The sequence below is a fragment of the Neurospora tetrasperma genome, assembly GCF_000213175.1.
Source record: "Neurospora tetrasperma FGSC 2508 unplaced genomic scaffold NEUTE1scaffold_1, whole genome shotgun sequence".
Classification (NCBI taxonomy): Eukaryota; Fungi; Ascomycota; class Sordariomycetes; order Sordariales; family Sordariaceae; genus Neurospora; species Neurospora tetrasperma.
This window is the reverse complement of record NW_009799099.1, coordinates 4309755-4331164: the sequence shown is the minus strand read 5'-3', so window position 1 is coordinate 4331164 and position 21410 is coordinate 4309755. Positions and strand designations below refer to the sequence as shown.

The following is a 21410-nucleotide window of genomic DNA, read 5'->3' as shown; positions in this document are numbered from 1 at the left end:
TAGATTCGTAGATTTATACGGCCGAGGCTAAATTTTACATTAATAGCCGCACTATTAGTAATTTAGAAGCTTAATTTTACTACTTTTATTCTAACCTTTTACCCGCTATCCGCCGGACTCTCTTCTCCTTTACGTAGTCTCTAACCAACCGGACGCCGGCTGGGCTTCTTAAAAAGCTCTAAGTTAATTATAAAGAAGTTAACCAAAATAAGAAAGCTGGCCTTAAGCTCTTTACCTTGCAATAGAAGTTTCGAGAGTCTATATCCTACTTTTTTATCCGCCTTAAAGAAATCTTTTACTGAGCTAAAGTTAATATATAATTAAATTAGGCTATTATTAACTCGTTAATATCCTCCTTAAATAATTAATAGCTCGGGCGCTTCTATAAACGGCCGGAAGCTCTAAATTCCTATTCGGAGCTTTGCGTATTTTTGAAATGCTTTAATAGTAATAATTTCCTTAGAAAGAATAGTACAGAGTACTCTAATACTGCCGTCTATATCAATAAGGGGGAATCGATAAATATTGCTATTACCCGGGCTCGGCTTGCCCCGGTAGGGAGCTCTAGCAACTATAATAGTAACAGTCTAACGGAAATATAGTAAAAGAAGTAGAAGAAGAAAAGTACCTATACGGTTTACGGCTTGCTTTCCTATTAGGTTAAGGATTGTAAGTAAAAGGTCTAAATTTAGTATATCCGGGTTGCTCTAGAATTGGAATGGGGCCCGGAGGAAAATAATGAAATTAATAATAATGGTAATAAGTACTAAGGTAGTATAGATATTGGCCTAATAAAACCCAAAGGGTACTAGGGCTCCTAATAGAAATTCGGCTAAATTCTAGAAATTTCCGGCCTAGGAAGGCCGTACGTACCCTATTAGCATATAAGGTAGTAGCGAATCTTACTAAAAGTATATACACTACGTACTATTATTACTAAGGATAGGAAATAATAGGATAATAGTCTTTATAGTTAAATGGAATTGGGCGTTATAGGGCATTTGGAGGATGCCCGGCATGGTAGCTACCGTATAGCCTGGGGGTAAATAGAGCTGGTACTAGCGTATATATAAATAATAGGTATTAAAGTAATAAATAGGACTTTCTTGGGGAGATATGTTCGAGTGATTCGGCTGTTAATTATTTATTCAATTATTTTCTCTTATAAAAACCCAGGTAGTAAAGAATTGGGAGTACTCAGGAGTACGCCGGGGGTATTAGAGCGCTTGGATTCTTTCTTATATATAATATTTCTAGCTATTTTTCGAAGGGAGAGGTAGGAAGTAATGTTATGGGGCTAGCGCCTAGGGGTATTATTTACCTAGCTAGTACCCAATATAAACTAAGCGTACTATCTAATTGAGTGTACGGGCTAGTCAGCTGCCGTTAGCCGTCTTAGTACTAAATACACTGCGTGCCATTGGGTACATCCCTCGGGAGCCGCACGGGCCACATTTCTAGCCTTAGCATTCTTAGCATTTCTAGCACCTTTAATACCTATTGTATTTTGTATATTTAGTTGGAAGCTCTATACTAGTAGGGTACAGACTTCCCTCTTCCTCTTTGTCGATTATTTTAAGCTCTTTTTAAGGCCTACCAGCGTGTATACCTCGTAGATCTCTTACAATAAGTAGGGCAAGCCCTCTTCGACCGTTTATTACAATTTTAATAATTTTAATAATTACCGGCCAGCCTTTTACTTCTATTGTCCCGGGGGCTATTGGAAGCGTTCCTATTATGTTCTGTATATATAATTGCCGTTCCGAACGTATTACCTTTATAGATTTAGGAACGACCCTTATTTAATAGAAATACTTTAAGGACCGCTTATTTAAATTCCCGAGCTATATTTATAAAAGTATAAAGTTTATTATTTTTAATTTAGTAATATACTATAGCCCAAATAATAAATAGAGAACCGGGGAATTTGTTTATTATATAAAAGAAGTCTTAACGCTAATTTTCAGGGTTAATATATTCGTCGATATTATAATATTAGCTAATAGTTATTACCCCCTCCTATTCTTTAAATTAAGTAATCTAACTCTTTTGGGTATAGGTAAAGCGGACCTTCTCCTAGTATTTAGCGCGGGCGTTATTTTAAACTCTAACTAGGTTATAACTAATCAACGTACGGAATTTATTGTACTAAATAGTAATAATTTTGGTTTTTAGGAAGTAGGTTAAATAAAACTTCTTTATAGTATACTTCTTTGTCTAATTCTTAATATTATTAATATTAGTAATAAATTTATTTTAATCCTTCTTTTTATAGCGGTAATTAATTAGAGCCGCTTTATAATTATAAAAATTAGACTTAAATATAAAGCTTAGGCGCTTAGTAGTAAAGGAGACCTTTACGGGCGGATTAAGAGGAGTTAAAGCTTAAATAAATATTAGGGTCTAGGCCGGGATTATAGTTAACCGGGTAATTTAAAATAGCCGGGTATCAACTACTGGGGGGCTATCGTTTACTTTTGTAGTTTTAAAAATCTATTACTAAATTTAAATATCTTTAAAAAATTCTTAAAAATTAGTAATTAGTAGTTTAATAGGAGTAGTAGGCTAAGGGATTCGCTTTTCGAGATCCGGGTTAATAAAAGACTAGAGCTCCTTATTAAAAACCTTATCTTTAAATCCCTTCTCCCAAAGATACTAATCTTCAAATTTATTAAAGATAACCTCGCTAACAGTCTTAAAATCAATAGAAGTAGATATTATTACATTGCGTTGTATTACTTTATTTATTTTGGTAGGTAATTGCTGTACTATATCTACCCGGATTACTTTAATTAGTAATTATTACATATAAGATTCTTAATTATAGAATACGGGTACGAGCAGGGGTATTAATTTAATAGAGGGTGCAGACTATATATTGTATAGAGCTCTATATTGGGAAAATCCCTCACACAGAAAATCTAGTATCGAGGTAATACCAGCGTAGCCCGCTTACGTAAGGTCTAGGCTGGCCACCCTGGTCACCTCTTTTATCTGACACGTTCCCGTTATGCGGACCCGCTGCGGGACGAGTAGAATGTGGGGAAGGACTCCACACTGTTGTTTTTGAGCAACCCTTCGTTTTGTTCGACCTTAGGTTGCGCCCTTCTCAACTTGAGAGGTAGAGAATTGATATCGTGCGACCGCAAATGTAGGTACACCGCATGTGCTTGTGACTGACAGGTGGGTGGCATTGCAGGGAGATCAGTATGTAGGTTAGTATACAGTAATGCTTGAGACCGCTGTCGCCGGCATTGCTTGAAGTGCGTACTATTATCGTACGTATTACAAGCAAACCTCAACTAGCTTACAAGGACTGGGTAGTGGTAATTGCTCGACTTGATGGTGTCGGTTCTAGACTGATCTAAACAAAGCCTCAAGGGCTGATCTAGAGAAGATAGCGTGGCCCTTTCCTTCAGTTTCAGCTGACTATCCGAATTGTTAAGGGATGGCAATTAGTTTACAATGAATTTTAACCCAACAAAGATGTATCGAGGTGACCATTTTCATATTCCTGCGCCCGCTCCTCCCCAATGTACATATGTAGCACACAAGAACTAGAGTTCAGCAAAAAACGCCAAGCATACCTAAAGATAAAAGACGCTCCACTAGGGTGTGGAAATCGAAGAAACGCAGAGATGGGGAGAAGGGGCGTGACAAACACAGGCACACAACTGCTGCCACTCACTCTTCGTCATCATCAACACCCTCGATGACCATTCCCAGCGCATTCGGTACTCCCACAAGAATCTTTCCCTTGGGTACCCTCACACTCTTCACCTTCATGCAGCCAAACACATTCAGCTCATGCAGATTGGGACAGCACTTGAAAATGCTTCCAACAACGAAATCCGTTACCTCCTCACAAAAGCTGATTTCCAGGTTTTTCAACTCAGGATAAACCTTTTTGCCATCCGAAGGGAAGACCTCCTCAAAGGCTTTTGCTGAGATGTGTCTGCACCCGTGCACATTCAGGTGCTGGATCTTTCTTCCGGAATGTGCCATCAATGCCTTGAAGCCTCTGTCGCACAAGCCGATGTTGTCCGGGTTTTGGCGCGGGTTTGCCGAGTCTACCTGTCGACATTTTTGCAGGTCAACAAACAGTAAGCACTTGTTCTCCCAGTTGGTAAAGAGGCGGGCAAAGCCTTCATCCGTCATGACTTCGCTGTCGGTTATGCGCAGCTTCTGCAGCGAGCGACAGTGGTTGTGTATAGCGTCCAGGACAGTGTTGTCCAGTTCAATCTCGCGCGTGATAGAGAACGTCTCGAGATTAGGACCGATAGAGGAGAGAACGTTGACATATACATCCGAATGGACGTGATTGCGCAGATCAATGCTCAGGTGCTTGAGGTGGTGGAGTTGGGCGAGGTGCTTGACGCCTTCGCCGGTGATCTTCTGATTGTGGCATGCCTTAAGACGAACCAAGGACGGACATGAAGAGGGAAGGGCGGCCAGAGCAGAGTCGCCAAAGTGCTTGTCCGTCCAGTAAACGCGGAGTGATTGTAGGGATTTTCCCTTCTTTTGGAGAAACTCCAGCCATTTCTCTTCGGCAATGAGATTAGAGCCATGCAGGTAAAGGTCCTCGAGCTCTGTTTTACGAGAGACAAGGAAATCCATGACTTCGTCTTTGAAGTGGATGGCGTTCCTGGCTTTCAGCCTTTTCAGTCCTGGTACGGTCTGAAAGATGCGGATATAATCGTCGGCGGAAAGCTTGGCGCCGTCGTAGATGCAGACCTCATCGGCCGTTGGCTGCAAAAAAAGACTGAGAGTTGTAGGGTTGAGAAGTCTATGTTTCGAGAGCTTCCGGGCGATTTTATCGATGACGGGCTGAGGCAAATCGCCCAGATCTTCAGCCAGATCAATGTTCTTAGCCAGAGTCTCAATGCAGAGCGTCATCAAGCTCTTGGCTCCAAGTTGAAATGTGCCGTCCAGAATTTTGCTTTGGATCTGTCGGCGTCTCCCTACCGGACCGGCAGCAGCCCGCTTGGCTGGCTTCTTCTTTGGCGGCGCATCTTTATCCATCTCTTTTCCACAGGGGCTGCACAGCAAGCCTCCATCGGGATGATTGCGTGAGTATGCAGTGACAGTGAACCGCTTCCCGCAGTTGGCGCAATTGTCCATCTGGCCGGGTAAAGGCGCGCGCTCCCGAAGCAAAGTGTCCAGCAAATCGTCATCTGCGTCATCCTCGCCTGCATTTCGCTTCCGCTTCTGGTAGGTTTTGCTGGCTTTGATCTTGTCAATGACCTTTTGGTCCTTCTTTCGTCGGGATGTCCTGGTTGTGACAGTAACAGAGGTTGTGACTGTAGATGACTCTCCCACTTCGTCTTCCGCAACCTGCTGCTGATTTGAGGAGCTACTAGCCCCATTCTCCTGTTCTGCTGCTCTTCGTCGCGCATCGGCATCAAGACGAATCTGGTTGGCCGAGATATTGTGCGACTAGATGCAAAATGTGAGGATTTTGACAACACTGGGGTCTCCGAGCTGGATCACTTACGGCCAAGAAATCGGTCAGAGCCGATTGACTGCGAAAAGTGTCAGCATTTCGATGTTTGTTCGCCAAATAAAAATTCGGGGAAAATTTGTGAGAACGTACGGTCCCCTAATCTGACGACCGGCCCTGTTGTTCTGCTGTCTCGACCTGGTGGGTGACATTAGTGGTCGTTTGCTGATCGATCGTCAACAACAAACGACTTACATTTTGGCGGGGCCGTGCACCGGCGAAAGTTCCCTGTGATGCTATCTGGGTTATAGCGATGGGGTGTTGAGAACTGTCAGTCGAGCAGTATGGAAGTGTCTACAACTCTGGACGAGCGACGAAAACAAATGAAGGTCTCCAGAAGAAGAAACAAAAACAAACGCAGGAAGGGCGATGTTTGGAAAAAAGTTTCGGGCAAAAGAAAGGTGAAGGGGAAGCACAGCAACGACAGTACGGGAAGTGACGCCCGTGGCGGGACGTGATGAGGGGCAAATTCCATTAAAGTTTGCGACAAAGGTGCCTCTTTCAGGCAGTCTGCACCGTGCCAAGGGAGGAACTGCCCTGTAAGAGCTGCTTCTGCCTGAGGATGGAACCAGCTCGACCAATCAAGTCATTGGAAGGTCATGTGCCCTCGCGTTAAGACGACGCGCGCTTTCCTTGTCCACAGTGGGGGAGCCACGGATCATGTCTCTTGCTTTGTAACACAAAGTGGAAGCTGCGTCGCCCACTCGGGAAAGCTGAAAAGCCTTCGAATTTGCCGGTGAATGAAAGGAGCAGTGGCGATTCGCCTCGACTTCTGTCGACGTGCCGGGAAATTTCAGTTCTCCTGCATCTCGCTGCATCTCCATTTCATCCTTCCTGTCCGTCCTCTGTGAATCACTGAGTGTGGCTACCTCCTCCCGGACCACACTTGTTAGAAGGTGCCCATTTCAACTTCATTCGGGACACATCCGCTTCGAAATCTGGGAGCGCAGGGCGTTACGTCGTTCATTCTCTTTTCACCTGCGAATTTCACCGCTCGTTTATTGGTGGTCTGATTGTCTGTTTTTTTTTCTTTCCTAAGACCTGTTGCCTGTCTATCACTTTGTCGATCAGGCATAATCTCGTACCTTGCGAGATTCCTCAGGACGTTCCCCGCAGTCCGATACTTTGCCTTTATTTGTCCATCAAATACTGGTTGAATTTAGGACCCTCCTCTTTATCAAAAAACCACACTTCAGAAGCACCTGATCAACCCCGTCTCGGTGTTACCCTAACTTGAGACTTCTCGTTCAATAGGTTGAACTGGTTTTACCACGGAAGATGGTCAGAACCAGAAGATCCGTGGCTGCGGCCGACGAGGTTGTTGGTAGGTCTTTCAATGAAGCTCTTCCGGTTGGAACTGGAGATAGATTGGCACATGGTTTGAATGTGATTACAGACTGACATCAATATTCCAGTAGCAGCACCCATCGCGGAAATCAAGAAACCTCGTGGTCGGCCTCGCAAATCGGCCACCCCAGCCGTTAGTGCCACGGCGTCTTCCGTACCGACCCCGGCGACATATACATCTGGTAGTGAGTATGCTACGCCGCTTACCAGTCATGCTGCGACCCCGACGCCGTCTCTACTCAAGGAGAACGTACGGTCCACCAGATCGACTCAGTCCGCGCCTAAGATTGAGGTTGCTATACCTGTTCTCAAGGCTTCACATACCATGCAAACAACGCGTCGCAGTAGTACCTCTGCTACAGCTAGCAAGCGGAAGAGAAACATGGTGGCAGACAGCCAGGAAGATGACTCAGATGATGGTCACGATGCAAAACTTGCGCGGATGCTTCAGGACGAGGAAGACGCAAAGGTAGCATCATCATCTAAGACACCCTCTTTCGGAGTTGATCATTTGGGCAGTACCCCGCGTAGCATGCGGTCTTCTCATCGGGGGAACATCAATGTCTCGAGCAGCAAGACCAAGAAGGAGGTCATTGCGGACAGCGAGGATGATGGTTTTGACGATTCCCCTGATGCTACACTTGCCCGGAAACTTCAGGCTGAGGAATACGGAGAGGAAGATTCCGAAGAGGAAGCGGCCACATCCAATGTTAGGGCACTTGGACTTCGTCGCAGCTCAAGAAGGCTCAACTCGTCTCCAGTCCGGGCGTCATCCAAAGCCACTGGCAAATCTACCGCCGTTGCAAAAGGAAAACAGTCTGCACCTACACGGAACTCCACTAGGCGTGGTGTTGCACAGTCTTCGACTCAAGTTCTTGGCTTTAGGACAGCTAAAGACTTGATTGCCGATTCCCAGGATGACGATGATGATTTTGATTCTCTGTCGGCCTTTGAATCTGATGATAATGATAGCGATATCAGCGCCCAGGGAGGTCGCCCTTCCGCGGCCCAGAAGGGTAAAGGAAAGGCGATCGCGCCCCCGCCAGAGTCGGAGGACGAGAACTATAGCGACTATAGCGAAAATCTTGCCCGTTTCCTCAGCAAGCGCTTTCGTAAGGGTCGCCCTTCAGCTGCCCAGAAGGGAAAAGGAAAGGCGGTCGCGCCCCCGCCAGAGTTGGAGGACGAGAACGATAGCGACGATTCTGTCCTATCGCTTCCAGACGAGGCAGACGAAATGTCGGTTCTAGGTACTGGCAGTTACGTGTCCATTGACGAGGACCCTGATTTCCTTTTGCCCCCCAACTTGCAGGCTTCGGTTCATGGTAGCGACGACGACGAAGACGCCACTTTGGGTGCCCATATTGCTGAAGCGGGGGAGGGTCTTGATCGTATCAGGGCACAAATGAACAACCGGCGTGCATACCGATCGTACCGGAGCAATAGGCGCGTTAAGAAAGACCGACTCCGTCTCGAGAAGCAACACCCCGAACTCACGACGATGTGGAAAGACCTGGAGAACATGCCCGTTTTGAAGGCTGGTAGGGCTGAACAGCCAAAGTCCATTTCACGACAGCTGAAGCCTTTCCAGCTTGAAGGGTTGGCCTGGATGACAGCAATGGAAAAGACAGAGTGGAAAGGAGGACTTCTCGGCGACGAGATGGGCCTGGTACGTCATGGATTCCTCCTTGATTTCAGTTTAGTTTCTGTGTGCTAATTGCTTCTTGTCACATCATAGGGCAAAACAATTCAGGCAGTGTCCCTGATCATGTCAGATTATCCCGCTAAGAAGCCTTCACTCGTTCTTGTGCCTCCTGTGGCCTTGATGCAGTGGATGACGGAGATTGAGTCATACACTGACGGTACACTGAAGACACTGGTCGTTCACGGTACCAACTCCAAGTCCAAGAACCTCACTGTTAAGAACATCAAGAGCTATGATGTAATTATCATGTCTTACAACAGTTTGGAGTCCATGTACCGGAAGCAGGAGAAAGGCTTCAAGCGTAAGGAGGGGCTCTACAAGGAGAAATCCGTCGTCCACCAGACCGAGTGGCATAGAGTAATTTTGGACGAAGCACATAGGTGAGTCCTGAATCGTCGAATACTGACTATCGAATAACGGCTTACATATCATACCACAGCATCAAGAGCCGAACGACGATGACGGCCAAGGCATGCTTCGCTCTCAAGGTTACATATCGCTGGTGCCTCAGCGGTACGCCATTACAAAACCGCATTGGAGAGTTCTTCTCTCTGATCCGCTTCCTCAATATCCGGCCATTCGCATGCTATCTGTGCAGGGGATGCCCTTGCAAGACCCTTGAATGGGGCATGGACGATGACAACAGGTGCAAGCACTGCAACCACAGCGCCATGCAACACGTCTCAGTGTTCAACCAAGAGCTCCTCAACCCCATTCAGAAATTTGGAAACCGAGGTGAGGGTGCTTTGGCCTTTAAGAAGCTTCGGATCCTTACGGACCGCATCATGCTACGGAGACTGAAGAAGGACCACACCAACGCAATGGAACTTCCAGTCAAGGAGATCAACGTTGAGCGTCAGTTCTTCGGCGAGGTAGAGAACGATTTTGCAAACAGCATTATGACCAGCGGCCAGCGAAAGTTCGACACATACGTGGCCACTGGTGTACTTCTGAACAACTACGCCAACATTTTTGGACTCATTATGCAGATGCGACAGGTTGCCGACCATCCGGATCTGATTCTGAAGAAGAATGGCGAAGGTGGTCAAAACGTGCTCGTGTGCTGCATCTGTGATGAGCCTGCCGAAGATGCCATTCGCTCCCGTTGCAAGCACGACTTCTGCCGTGTTTGCGTCAAGACGTATGTGCATTCGGCTACGGACCCGAACTGCCCTTCTTGCCACATTCCTCTATCCATCGACCTGGAGCAGCCAGAGCTCGAGCAGGACGAGGCGCAGGTCAAGAAGTCATCCATTATCAACCGGATCAAGATGGAGAATTGGACTTCGTCATCCAAAATAGAATTGTTGGTACACGAACTCCACAAGCTCCGATCCGATAACGCCTCGCATAAGTCCATCATCTTCTCCCAGTTCACCACCATGCTTCAGCTCATTGAGTGGCGTTTGCGCCGCGCTGGTATAACTACGGTCATGCTTGACGGTAGCATGACTCCAGCCCAACGCCAGGCTTCGATCAACCACTTCATGACGAACGTGGACGTCGAGTGCTTCTTGGTGTCCCTCAAAGCAGGAGGTGTCGCTCTGAACCTCACTGAGGCTTCGAGGGTTTTCATTGTAGACCCTTGGTGGAACCCAGCCGCGTATGTTTACCCTTATGGCGTTACTTGAAAGACGTTCTGACTAACTTGCTCGCAGTGAATGGCAATCCGCCGACAGATGTCACCGTATTGGTCAGAGCCGACCTTGTATGATCACCCGACTTTGCATCGAAGACTCAGTCGAGAGTCGTATGGTCCTTCTGCAAGAGAAGAAGACCAATATGATCAACTCGACCATTAACGCTGATGATGCGGCGATGGATTCGCTGAGCCCTGAGGATTTGCAGTTTTTGTTCAGAGGAAACTGAGCATTACAATTCTCAGCATAACGCGATGCATCTTTGGGTTGCTCACAATTGCGCCTATATGTCTTTCTATTTGTCAAGCGGTACTCATCCTTACACCCTCTTTATGGGCTCCTAGTCGAAAGACGTGTAGTTTTCATTTTCAAGGCAACTAGAGGAGCCAAGATAGCTTGGCCTTACTGGCAGCCGAGCCATTGGGACAATATTTTCCTTGCTTCTTCAGGGGTGGCAACTCTTCACATGTCACTGACGGGACTGGACATCTGTTTGAGCTGGCGAGGACAGTGTCAGGTTCAGAGGTATATATGGTTCAACTTGTCTGCTTGGAGCATGGGAATTATTAGCGATATATCAAAGGATGCAAGCAAATGTCATAGAATTCAAGATAACAAAATAAATTAAGAAACTCGTTCAAAAGGTCAAGGATATGATATCTGTGGTGAAGAATTGATTCTACAGAAAAGACCAACTTATGCCAGGTGTGACATTGATAACAGGTGATACAGACGACACGAGAGCAACAAGGTTTGTCAACTGACCTAGTAAGTCCCGTACTAAAACTGACCAGACAATCTCTGTGCTCAATCCATGTCCTGTAGCCATCATTGAATGACTTCTTTGGAGCCTGTTGTTTTGTCCCCCTTTTCTCAGAGTATCTTGCACAGTCATTCGAGTATAACTTGTTTGAACATGCAGGAAGTCACCTGAGGTGTATGGCAGTCTTTAGGTAATGACGGAGTTCAGACATAGAATTGGAGTTTCCGGTTTTCGGACATGAGTATTTTTCTTTAACCGATTTGCTATCTTCTACCACGTCCCTCGGTCTTGTACACAATAACGTTATTGCTCACTTGCTGGTCTCTCTTCTTTCTTTCCTTTCCTTTTTCTTCTTTTCTTCAAATCCTCTTTCCTAGTGTTATTTCTCACTCACTCTTTTACCCCTTGAATGCAATCTTGTGCTTTTCCCGCACGCTTTTGTCAACGCTGTTTCTCGCTTTCGTATCTTTTTCTTTCCTTTTTTTCTTTCTTTTTTCTCATGTTTTCTTATTCCCCCGTTTTTTTTCCAATGTTTTTCTCCTGTTGGATACGGATTCTAACTATTCATTTTTCCGACACCGAGACTTTTAATTCGCCACCTCCATCAGTCCGTCTACACTAAATGGTCGATTGCAAAAAGCTACCCGACTCGCACTAGACCAATCAATGACTTCTCATCTCTCTCTGTGTTTCCCTTCAATGTTACAGGCGCCTTCTACCAACTACGCAGCATACCTACTTATACATAACTGTGGTCACAAACCATCTATCTCAAGTTCACTGGAGAATATATTTCTAGTACCGCCTGAAATAATTGCGTTTATGTTACATGTAACTTGCATAGCATCTTCGCTCCTTTTTCCTCGAATTGCCAACTTCAAACGTACCTAATGTGCCCATGGCTATTGATCGGGAGAGACACGTGCACTCGTCATTCGCTCGCTGCTCGCATATTTCTCGGTGACTAGGTAGGTAGTGTACACCACAGAGTAACACCGTATTCCCAGTCTCTCTCTCTCTCTCTCGGTGCGGCGGAAATGCTCCGCAATATATTTGCCTTCCCACGGGGGCATGTCCCGGGAAGCGGAGAGCGGAATTTATCGGATTGATGGGAGATGATGAGGGCACCACCTATATGGAGAACTCTCCGCCATCCTTTCCCCTCCGCGATGCCGCCGCCCAAGCATCCATCCCCATCGCTCGATGAAGTCTAAGGAAACATTATGGAAATTGGAAACATCAACGAGCTCCACCATGAACTGCCAAGGCTACTTACACTGCGTTTTTCGGGTTGTTGGTCATGCGTTTCGGACATGAAGATGGCATGCTATGGAAGTGCTAAATACGGACCACCTTGTCATTGATATAAATACATTCATGTAATTCATGTAGATGATCAAAGTAAGAAATTGGCATCTGCAAACCATGGGTGATTGCTTTTATTGATTTGATGATGATTGAGACGTAGTCAATCAAAGGGGGTCTCTGAATTGTAATTGTAAGAAAATAGCTCGACAACCAATAAATTGGCAAAAAGAATGATGACGACGTGTTGACGATATGAGGTTGATGTCAGTATATCGTCAAAAGATTCGCATGTGAAGTTTACGTATGGTCGAGAAGCAAGATATACGATATAATTTGCGGAGAGGTAAACCGAAAAGTATCTGGTATCGTCCAAATCGTATAATGAGATATTGACGACAGTCAGCCTCATTGGCCTCTGCCATATGCGTGTCCGGTTTGCATGTACTCGGAGGTTTGTGAAAAGGGAAAATGAATTACAGGCAAGACCCGAACAAGTCCCATTATGGCAAAACACACACATGTGTTCTGAAAAATCTGGAGCCATGACTCGGGAGCCCGGGGGAAGGGATCAGCCAACGCTGGGAAGAAACAAGGTGTTTGGTATGGTTGAGATATGCTTAGTTTGTGGAAACGGTCCCGATCATCGTAAGGTGGTTCGAGTCATGTCTTGTCTTGGCTTTCTTACCCATCCCACATCACATCACGAGCACATGCTTGGAGGTCGAGTGTGGGGCTGCGGAGCAACGACACTCGTCAAGAGCCTCAAACCCCGGACAAGCCAACCATGACAACCAAACCCCCAATCAAGACCCTGCCACAGCCTCCCCCAAACTCCTTGCCCCTGGGTTAGTGAATGCTACCATTCTTCACCAAATTGTCGGTATCTCATGGTATCGGTTGAATCTGAGCGCCGAAATCGTAATCATGTGCAGCCAAAGTGCTCCAGGGATTAGTTTGTTTGGCTTGCTCGGAAGCGGTGGACCTCCGCCAAGCAGGTCATAGCAAGGAGTTGACCGGGTACGGCCGGGGCTTCCAGGCCTTCAACCAACAATCAATGGATAGTTCCCGTTGGTCCAGAGACCTGGGGATCTGGCTGCCAGCTTACCGAGATCGCATCACGGCAATCATATGTCAATAAAGAGATAGATGGTGCCAAGACGACATTGCCAGGACAGGAGCTGAGAGGAGATCCAGACATGCCAAGGAGAGCTACCCCAGATACGGTTTACTACCCTGCGGCTGACTCGAGCAAGACGTAGTCGGTGATTGGGTGACTCGAGACCATTCCCCCCATCAAGTAGACGGCCACCACAAGGAACTTGCTGCTACTGCGTAAATCGTGGGGAAGGTTTCAAAATCGTTGGAGGCGTTCAAAGTGCAGAGAGGCGGAAAGATGTTGATGCGTTTGAGTGTTGGTCAACCTTCATACAGATCAGGGTAACGGCGATGGATTATGTGATAGAAAAGAACACAATTCCGAGATAGTAGCTACATTGGGCAACAGTTCGCAAGATATCTGAGTGAAATCAGTAAGAGCATAGGGAACGTTGAGCACTTGACAATAGTTGCTGGACTCGAACGAGCATTTGCATTGGTGGGCCGTTAGAAGATGAGCCAAAGGTTTTGCAGGCTCGAGCTCGTTCGAAGGCCATTGTAGAAGCTCCCGCGGCTTGTCAACATCAGCCATCGTGTTGCAGCTTGTCATCTCATCATATGATTGCTATGGAACAATGGTTGATTGATGAAAGCAGTCACTGATGTATTGGCGCCACATCTGGGTGGCGGACCCAGCAAAAGCTCGAGGTACACCAGATCGGATCGTCCCATGTCATGCATGTGACAAGGAAAAACATGGGACGATCAGGATGTTGGGGATGGCGGTTCAGTTGGCCGCTCAATGTTTGTCTCCGGCAGTCTATGCTCTTGGTTAACTGAAAAGAGTTGAGTTCGAAGGAGGGCGTGATTGTTGAAACAAATGGTGGCAGGGAAAGAAGGGATAAGCGTGATGCATTCAGGTTCCGGACAGCTGAAGGGATTCGCGGACTTGGGGATCGCTCACCTTCTTTCCCCTTTTGGCTTTTATTTTTTCAACTCCAATGCCTTCTTTTCCGATGGCCAAGGTTTCTAGAAGGCCGGACTTTAGCATCTCGTCACCCTCCCTGTTCAATTGTCTCAGCGCCCTAAAAAAGGAAAAAAAAAAGGAAAAAAAAGCCCTGCAACAATTTCGGGTGAAGTCGGAACAGGGATCCATGTCTTTCGTCGTATTTTTGGCTTTTGTCAATTCGATGCGTGTCACCCTGGGTGGATGTGAGTTTTGGCCAGCCTGATTGTTTCCCCTGGTCAGCCCCTGAACGCCCAGGGTTCGTCGAAGCGAGAGACGCTCCCGCTGGTGCTTCGGGTGCTTCGTGAGGGGATCCACATTCACCGACACGGCATGACCGCAACCCTCCAGCCTAAACCGGTCCGGCACGTCTGGATGACGGTGACCGTAGGCACTAGCACCCAGCGGACAGTAAGATAACGATCTGATCATGTTTCCTGATTCTGACGCGCAGGTCACGATACTTTTGGCGCGACAGAGAGGCAAAATGGATGGGAGTTATCACCAACCTCACCATATCGCAGTATGCTATGGGCCCAGACCGGAGCTAACGGTACGATTCTGTCGCCCAAGTTAATGACAAACAAGGGTTTGAAGATTGAAGCGATGTTGACGGAGAACACGAACATACGTGTTTATGGGCTATCCATGGGGGCGCAATTCCTATCCAATCTATTCTGTTACCGCTATACATACGACCTGTGGGAATCCGCATCCAGACCACAAGAGTGGAAAGCTGTAGTGCGACGGATATGTCAGCATCTGGACGAAAAGATCGTGGTGCGACAGTAGGGAGTGGTACAACCCTTCGCATTCAGCACTCCAGCCCTGAGCTGGCACCCACTAAAATGTTGCGGTCCACAGTTTTCAGTGTCTCATGATTCCTTCGCGGATTTTGCGACCCCTTTTAGCCGTAATTGCGCCGTGATGACTTCAAGGGCTTCCGCCCAAAAAAGTGGATGGATTGCGGACAACTTGCCAATCGTAGGCGTTACAATTGCAGAGCGGAAAGTTGGATAAACGGTTTGTTGGGAGCTTGATGGAAAAAGTTACGAAACCATTCCGAGAAACCGACGGGAGTTGGAAGCAAACTGAACAAAATCGGAGGTGGAATTCGACGTCCCGGTGTTTTCATCCCCGATGTTACTGTGTTACACATTTGCAACCAAGCGGGAAGGGCCCGCTAGCCCGATTAAGAAGCTGCTGAATGTAATTGGAGAAGCTGATTGGACAGCGGGGTGATCACCCTGCAGCCCCTGGGCTGTATCGAAAAGAGGTTTGACGGATTCGAAATCCACTTCTCCACAAACTGGTGCCTTGAAGTCGACGGTTGCTGCTGCCCATCGCATGGAACAAAAGCACTGCGTGACTCTCAAAAACTTTCCGGTCACAAAGCTGCGGAAGAAGTAGAGGTACACAGTAGACGAGTGGAAAGGGAACTGGGCTGGAAGGAATCAGCGCTGTATGTCAGATCTGAGTAAGTCTAGGTAGGTAGAGTTCAGGACACACAACTGAATACTCGGACGTCCGATCCATTATGCCTTGTTCATTCTTTAGTATTCAAATTAGGCTGGGTGTTACCATATCCAAGTTGAGGACAAATGCCACTATAGAAGAACTCTCACCGTGCAATGTCTATTGCAGTTCTCACATCAGCTGCGGGGGCCTTGAAGATTCGACACTCATGCAAAGCTCAAAATGTCTGAATGGTGGAAAAGTGGAATCCTACTGCGTAAGCAGCGGGAAACTGTGATGGATTCTACGGAGTCGCTAGCCGCTAAGCGGTGGAGTAGCGGTGGGGACTTCGGGTCTAACAAGCGGCATCGCACGCGGACGGCACCTGCATTTCCAGCGTGACAGGAAGGATTTACAGCCCAGAGGCTGTGACGTGCCCCAAAGTCCACTGTCCATACGTAACTCAACCACATTCTGACTCCTTTTGCACTCTGAACTCGAAATACACGACGCCGGCCACACCCCGAACCATTGCCGGACGTGGGGATTGCCCGTTTTTTTTGCCTTGAAGAGAATTTCAGTGGAACACTACTGAGGAGCACACGACCTCTTCCCAAAAATGACTGTTCTAAAAAGATGACGAGACGGGACGCAGAGGTGAAAGACCGGTGCGATACCGGAAGGGAGAGCCCGTCGACAGATGGAACGGGAAAGAGCATCCTCCACGTAAAACCGCCTGCCCTTGCAGCCTTTCAGTCGTTTCCTCCATCTCCTCGATCTTGCCCTCACTTGCTTCGCGTCGTATGAGCCTGCCTTACCTTTCCTCACTATTCTTGGTGTTGATCAATCATCATCATATCATTTTGGTGGCCGGGATCTGCCGTTCCTGTTACCTCCAGTTTGTGTGTAGAAGCAAGGTACATAGACGCTATTCGTACCTAGAGCTGCTACCGTAACAACAACATCATTGTACCGACCGATTCGCGGATATCGTTTTCAGCATTTGTTGTCGATTTCCCACGTTCCGGTACAACACTTTCCCGAAGGCATTCAAAGCCGCATATTCGTCGCAGCAATAAGCGGTCACACTGAGCAAACCCAACCGGGTGTATTCGGGTGTCTCCAACGGCTGGACCACGCGTGTGTGCAAGGTGTGTTACACTCCCCTAGGTATGTTTTCTTTCTTTTCCTCTTTAGGGCATGCCCAGCCGGCCAGGCCAGATCCAACCCACACACCATCCGGACCCTCCCCCAACCGTTCATGGAAGCGTCAAGGCGCCGGCCGTGTGTAATGGAATCCACAGCCGGCGGCAGAATTCGGAGAAGACTCCCCTCGCCAGAGGCAAGGACACAGACACACACTCAGACACCCTTCTCCATGATGGCCAGGCGGCCCTTGAAACAGCCATACCCCGGCTCCCGAAACCCGCCAGACAGGCGTCTGTCACGACAAAGCAACACCCCAAGCACTTGAGAACCTCCTGGCCGTTTTCACCAGATATGCTACATACTCGGCAGCTAACAGCGGCCCTCTTGATGCCCAACTAGAGAGAGCAGAAGGTAGCAGGAATCAGGTGAAAGCAACAAAAAAAGACATAGCGTTCCATCTCAATTTCGCGTCGCATGGGTAAAAACAGACTCCCCGTTTCGCCCTGGACGGTGCTCATGTCCGGCGCAACCGCTCCTCGACTGCAAAAGGTATTAAGTCGGCCGGTCCTCTCGAGTAAACCGGATGCTGGAAGAACTTCTTCTCATCATCTATCCTCTTTGGCTTTGACACAGAGTCTGTTGCTTGCTTCACGGTTCGCTGCTTCTACACTCGTCGCTACTACTTCTTCTGCTGGTGCATCTACAAGTACCGGTACCTCCAGTCCAGACCCCGGCCCTACCATTAATAAGTCGCAGACCAATCGCAACCCCTCGACTTACACCTCACCTCCAAATTCCCTTTCCAGAACGTTTAGTGCGAGTAACCTGCTAGGCTGGTATCGGACCCTCCCCAGCCCTTACTTTAACCTCTCCGGCCACCTCGACGATTTGTCTTCTTTAATCCGCCCTTTCCTGGCTTTTCTGGACCCGTCTTCGCTTTCCTCCCCATACTCAATGGCTTCCACTTCGTACGCTTTCAGCACTTCTTCAGGCTCCGATTTCTCGACCCCGCGGTCCAGCTCCCCTCACTCGTCTGCATCAGTTGCGTCCGCACGCTCCTCCCACTCGTCCACCTTCAGTGCAGGAAAGCGCTTGTCCATGTCTTCGGTTCGGCGCACCTCGGCTTCGAATCCGATGTCTTCCGTTGATCTATCAACCATTGAAGAGGCTCTGAAGATGGCCAACCTCGACACACTGAAAGGCTACTGCCAAAAAACGTACGGCGAGGTCCACCAGGAGACCACTACCGAGTATATTTCCCAGGAAGAGGCCCGGGGTTACCAGGTGCTCAACCAACCCCACTGGAACAAGGGTAAGCTTACTGGTCTTTTTTTTTTCTTTTTTTCTTTTTTTTTTTTTTGTTGTTGTTCGTTTGTTTGTTTATTTTCTTCCACTTCCTTCGTTTTCCTCCACGTCCCACGCTGCTTCTCCTGTCCCTGTCTCTTATCACTGCAGCACCCGAGCTTGGTTGTCCACGGCTTCCTTGAGTCAGTCTGGCCATGCTCGCATCATCAGTCTCTGCTGTCCGTCAAGGTGCTATCATGCCTTGGTCTGCCAGACTTCTGCATGCACGCCAGACTTGCTTATATTCACGTTTTCTCCCATCTTCTTTTCCCCGACCCCGTCTTTCTTCGACTTCATCTGTTTCTGGCTCAACAGTTTCTGTATCTCCGTCTGTGTCACATTCGCCAGAACCGTCCTCGTCACCCCTCGTACACAACATGGCCGCAGTTGCTGATTTTCGCATTTCACCCAAAGGGACGTCATTCACTCCTGAAGAGCGTGTGGCCAAGAACTTGACCGGACTTATTCCGCACGTCATGGAGGACTCCGAGAAGCAGGTTGAGCGTGCGCTCAAGATGATCCGCACCCGTCAAACCGACATTGACAGGTATCTCTACCTGTCGACCATCAAGAGCCAAAACGTCGACCTCTTCTACCGCCTCCTGATGGATCATGCCAAGGAGATGATGCCATTGGTCTACACTCCCACCATTGGCGACGTTTGCCTCCAGTACTCGACCCTCTACACTCGGCCAGAAGCGCTGTACATTTCGATCAAACAAAGGAAGTCGATCCGTACAATCTTGAGGAATTGGCCCTATCCTCAGCCCGAGATTTGTGTCGTCACTGACGGTTCCCGCATTCTCGGTTTGGGAGACCTAGGTGTCAATGGTGTTGGCATTCCGGTAAGTGTTTTTTTTTTCGGCAATTACTCAATTGCATACGCTGGCAAGACACTAACATGTACCAGATCGGTAAGCTAGCTTTGTACACGGCTGCTGCTGGTATTCACCCGGACAAGACGCTCCCTATCGTCCTCGACTGCGGTACCGCCAACGAGACCAACCTGAAGGACCCCCTCTACTTGGGCCTTCGTCAGAAGCGTATCCCGGTTGCCGAGCAACAGGAGTTCATGGACGAGTTCATGGAGGCTGCCGCTGAAGTCTTCCCGGACATGGTTGTGCAGTTTGAGGACTTTGAAAGTGAAAAGGCTTTCAACTACCTCGATCGGTACCGCGATCAGTACAAGTGCTTCAACGATGATATCCAGGGAACTGGAGCTGTTGTCCTCGCCGGGTAAGTTGGAAAACCCCTCCAGCCCTGCAGAAGATGAAGTTACTTGAATGGGAAATCCCACGTTTCAAAAAGTGACTTGTGAGCGTGAGACAAATTGCTGACAGTACGTTGTACAATATAGTTACATTGGTGCCGTCAACCTTTCAAATGTTCCTATCGAGGAGCAACGTCTTGTCTTTATGGGAGCTGGCTCCGCCGGTGTTGGCGTTGCCAAGCAACTGGTCGAGTACTATACCAAGCGTGGCCTCTCGGAGCAACAAGCTAAGGACAAGTTCTGGCTTGTTGATACCAAGGGCCTCGTGACCAAGGATCGCGGTGATAAGCTGGCCGAACACAAAAAGTACTTCGCCCGTACCGACAACAACGGCCATCAGTTCCGCACCCTCGAGGAGGTTATCGAGTACGTCAAGCCCAGTGCGCTTGTCGGTCTTACCGCCACTCATGGCGTCTTTACCGAGTCGGTCGTCCGCGCCCTCAAGGCTTCCGTCGACGCCGGAGGACTTGGCCGCAGGCCCATCCTCTTCCCCCTCAGCAACCCTCTCACCAAGGCTGAATGTACGTTCAAGGAGGCCATTGACTGGACTGAAGGAACCGTGCTCTTTGCTTCCGGTTCTCCCTTCTCCAGCTACACTACGAACGGTGTAACATATCACCCTAACCAGGGTAACAACGTCTACGTCTTCCCCGGTATTGGTCTTGGTGCCATCCTCGCCAAGGCTAGCAGAGTCACCGATGACATGATCTACACCTCGGCCGCTGCCCTGGCTAACTCCCTCAATGCCGATGAGGTCAAGCAAGGCCTTATCTACCCCCGCATTGACCGTGTCCGTGAGGCTAGCGTCATTGTTGCGCGTGAGGTGATGAAGTCTGCCCGCCGTGAAGGCGTCAGCGCCCTACCGGAAGAGCAGTGGCTTGAGTGGGAGGAGTGGGGTGATGTTGACCTCGAGAGGTACATCAAGCAGCACATCTACGACCCCAAGTTTTAGAAGGTCTCATAGATACGTCCAAACGGGTGTTCACAAAATGGATAGAAAGATAGATGGGTAGATGGGATGGGTGGATATGGCAAGAGTTGGGTTGGAGTTTATCATTTTGGCGTTTGGAACCTGATTTATTTTATCCTAGTGATTGCCAGACTCACAGGATGATTGCTTTACTGTTGAAGAGTTGGAATGGCAAATAAGCGGGATCCATTACTACCATTAATAAAGATCCCTTTCCAGTCAAGAAAGGATTGGATGGATCTTGAGCGTTTCGGTACTTACTTCTAAAAGACCATGTTGGATGCACATACCCCATGGGACAGCGAGAGATGCCCATGTTCTAACATGGGTCACTCGGCATTAGATGCACACTGCTAGAGTCAAAAGAGGTTGATTTGGCGTTACCATGGAACAAGAAAAACACGCTTATAGCGGGTTTAGATCACTGAAGGGAACAGGTAACATTGCGAAGGATTCATTGTACATTTTCGAAAGATCTTCTTTGATTATCATCAGCTTAAACTCACTTTGGTGATCCCCTCGCTCTCTGACCGGACAGTGATCCAGAAACAAGATTTCGTACCGAATAAACTCGCGACGACCGAATTCCAAGTTGCAGGGTTGAAGGTGTCCGACTGCCCACATTACTCGCTTTTGACGGCTGTTAGATGCAAATGGCACATCTTTTATTATCAACTCTGCATATCTGACATCCGTAGTCGCGAGTCGATTCGGCAAGATTACAGACACTGGCCCCGCGAAGAACCCGAGATATCCTTCTGCATCCTGTAGAGGTATATAATCACTTGTGCCGTAACTGGATTTCCACATTGCGTTTGTCACTATCTACGGCTGCCTTTTTCTTCCCGTCCTCGGTGTCGG

General features: G+C 48.0%; 3 protein-coding genes across 3 annotated transcripts; 2 read left to right on the top strand and 1 right to left on the bottom strand.

The window, feature by feature from the left end:
- Positions 1 to 3684: 3684 nt before the first annotated feature.
- NEUTE1DRAFT_120286 (uncharacterized protein) lies at positions 3685 to 5652 on the bottom strand (the record flags this gene model as incomplete). The annotated part of the gene is made up of 3 exons (XM_009850069.1): positions 3685 to 5436; positions 5495 to 5522; positions 5594 to 5652. 3 exons carry the CDS (start codon positions 5650 to 5652, stop codon positions 3685 to 3687), a joined length of 1839 nt encoding a protein of 612 aa, XP_009848371.1.
- A 1126-nt stretch (positions 5653 to 6778) lies between these two features.
- On the top strand, positions 6779 to 10418 carry NEUTE1DRAFT_135230 (uncharacterized protein; the record flags this gene model as incomplete). Its single annotated transcript, XM_009850068.1, has 5 exons — positions 6779 to 6824; positions 6916 to 8513; positions 8583 to 8929; positions 8989 to 10152; positions 10208 to 10418. The coding sequence occupies 5 exons, from the start codon at positions 6779 to 6781 to the stop codon at positions 10416 to 10418; spliced, it is 3366 nt and encodes a 1121-aa protein (XP_009848370.1).
- A 7322-nt stretch (positions 10419 to 17740) lies between these two features.
- NEUTE1DRAFT_77164 (uncharacterized protein) lies at positions 17741 to 21042 on the top strand (the record flags this gene model as incomplete). The annotated part of the gene is made up of 4 exons (XM_009850067.1): positions 17741 to 18277; positions 18724 to 19154; positions 19220 to 19545; positions 19667 to 21042. The coding sequence occupies 4 exons, from the start codon at positions 17920 to 17922 to the stop codon at positions 20529 to 20531; spliced, it is 1980 nt and encodes a 659-aa protein (XP_009848369.1).
- Positions 21043 to 21410: the final 368 nt, after the last annotated feature.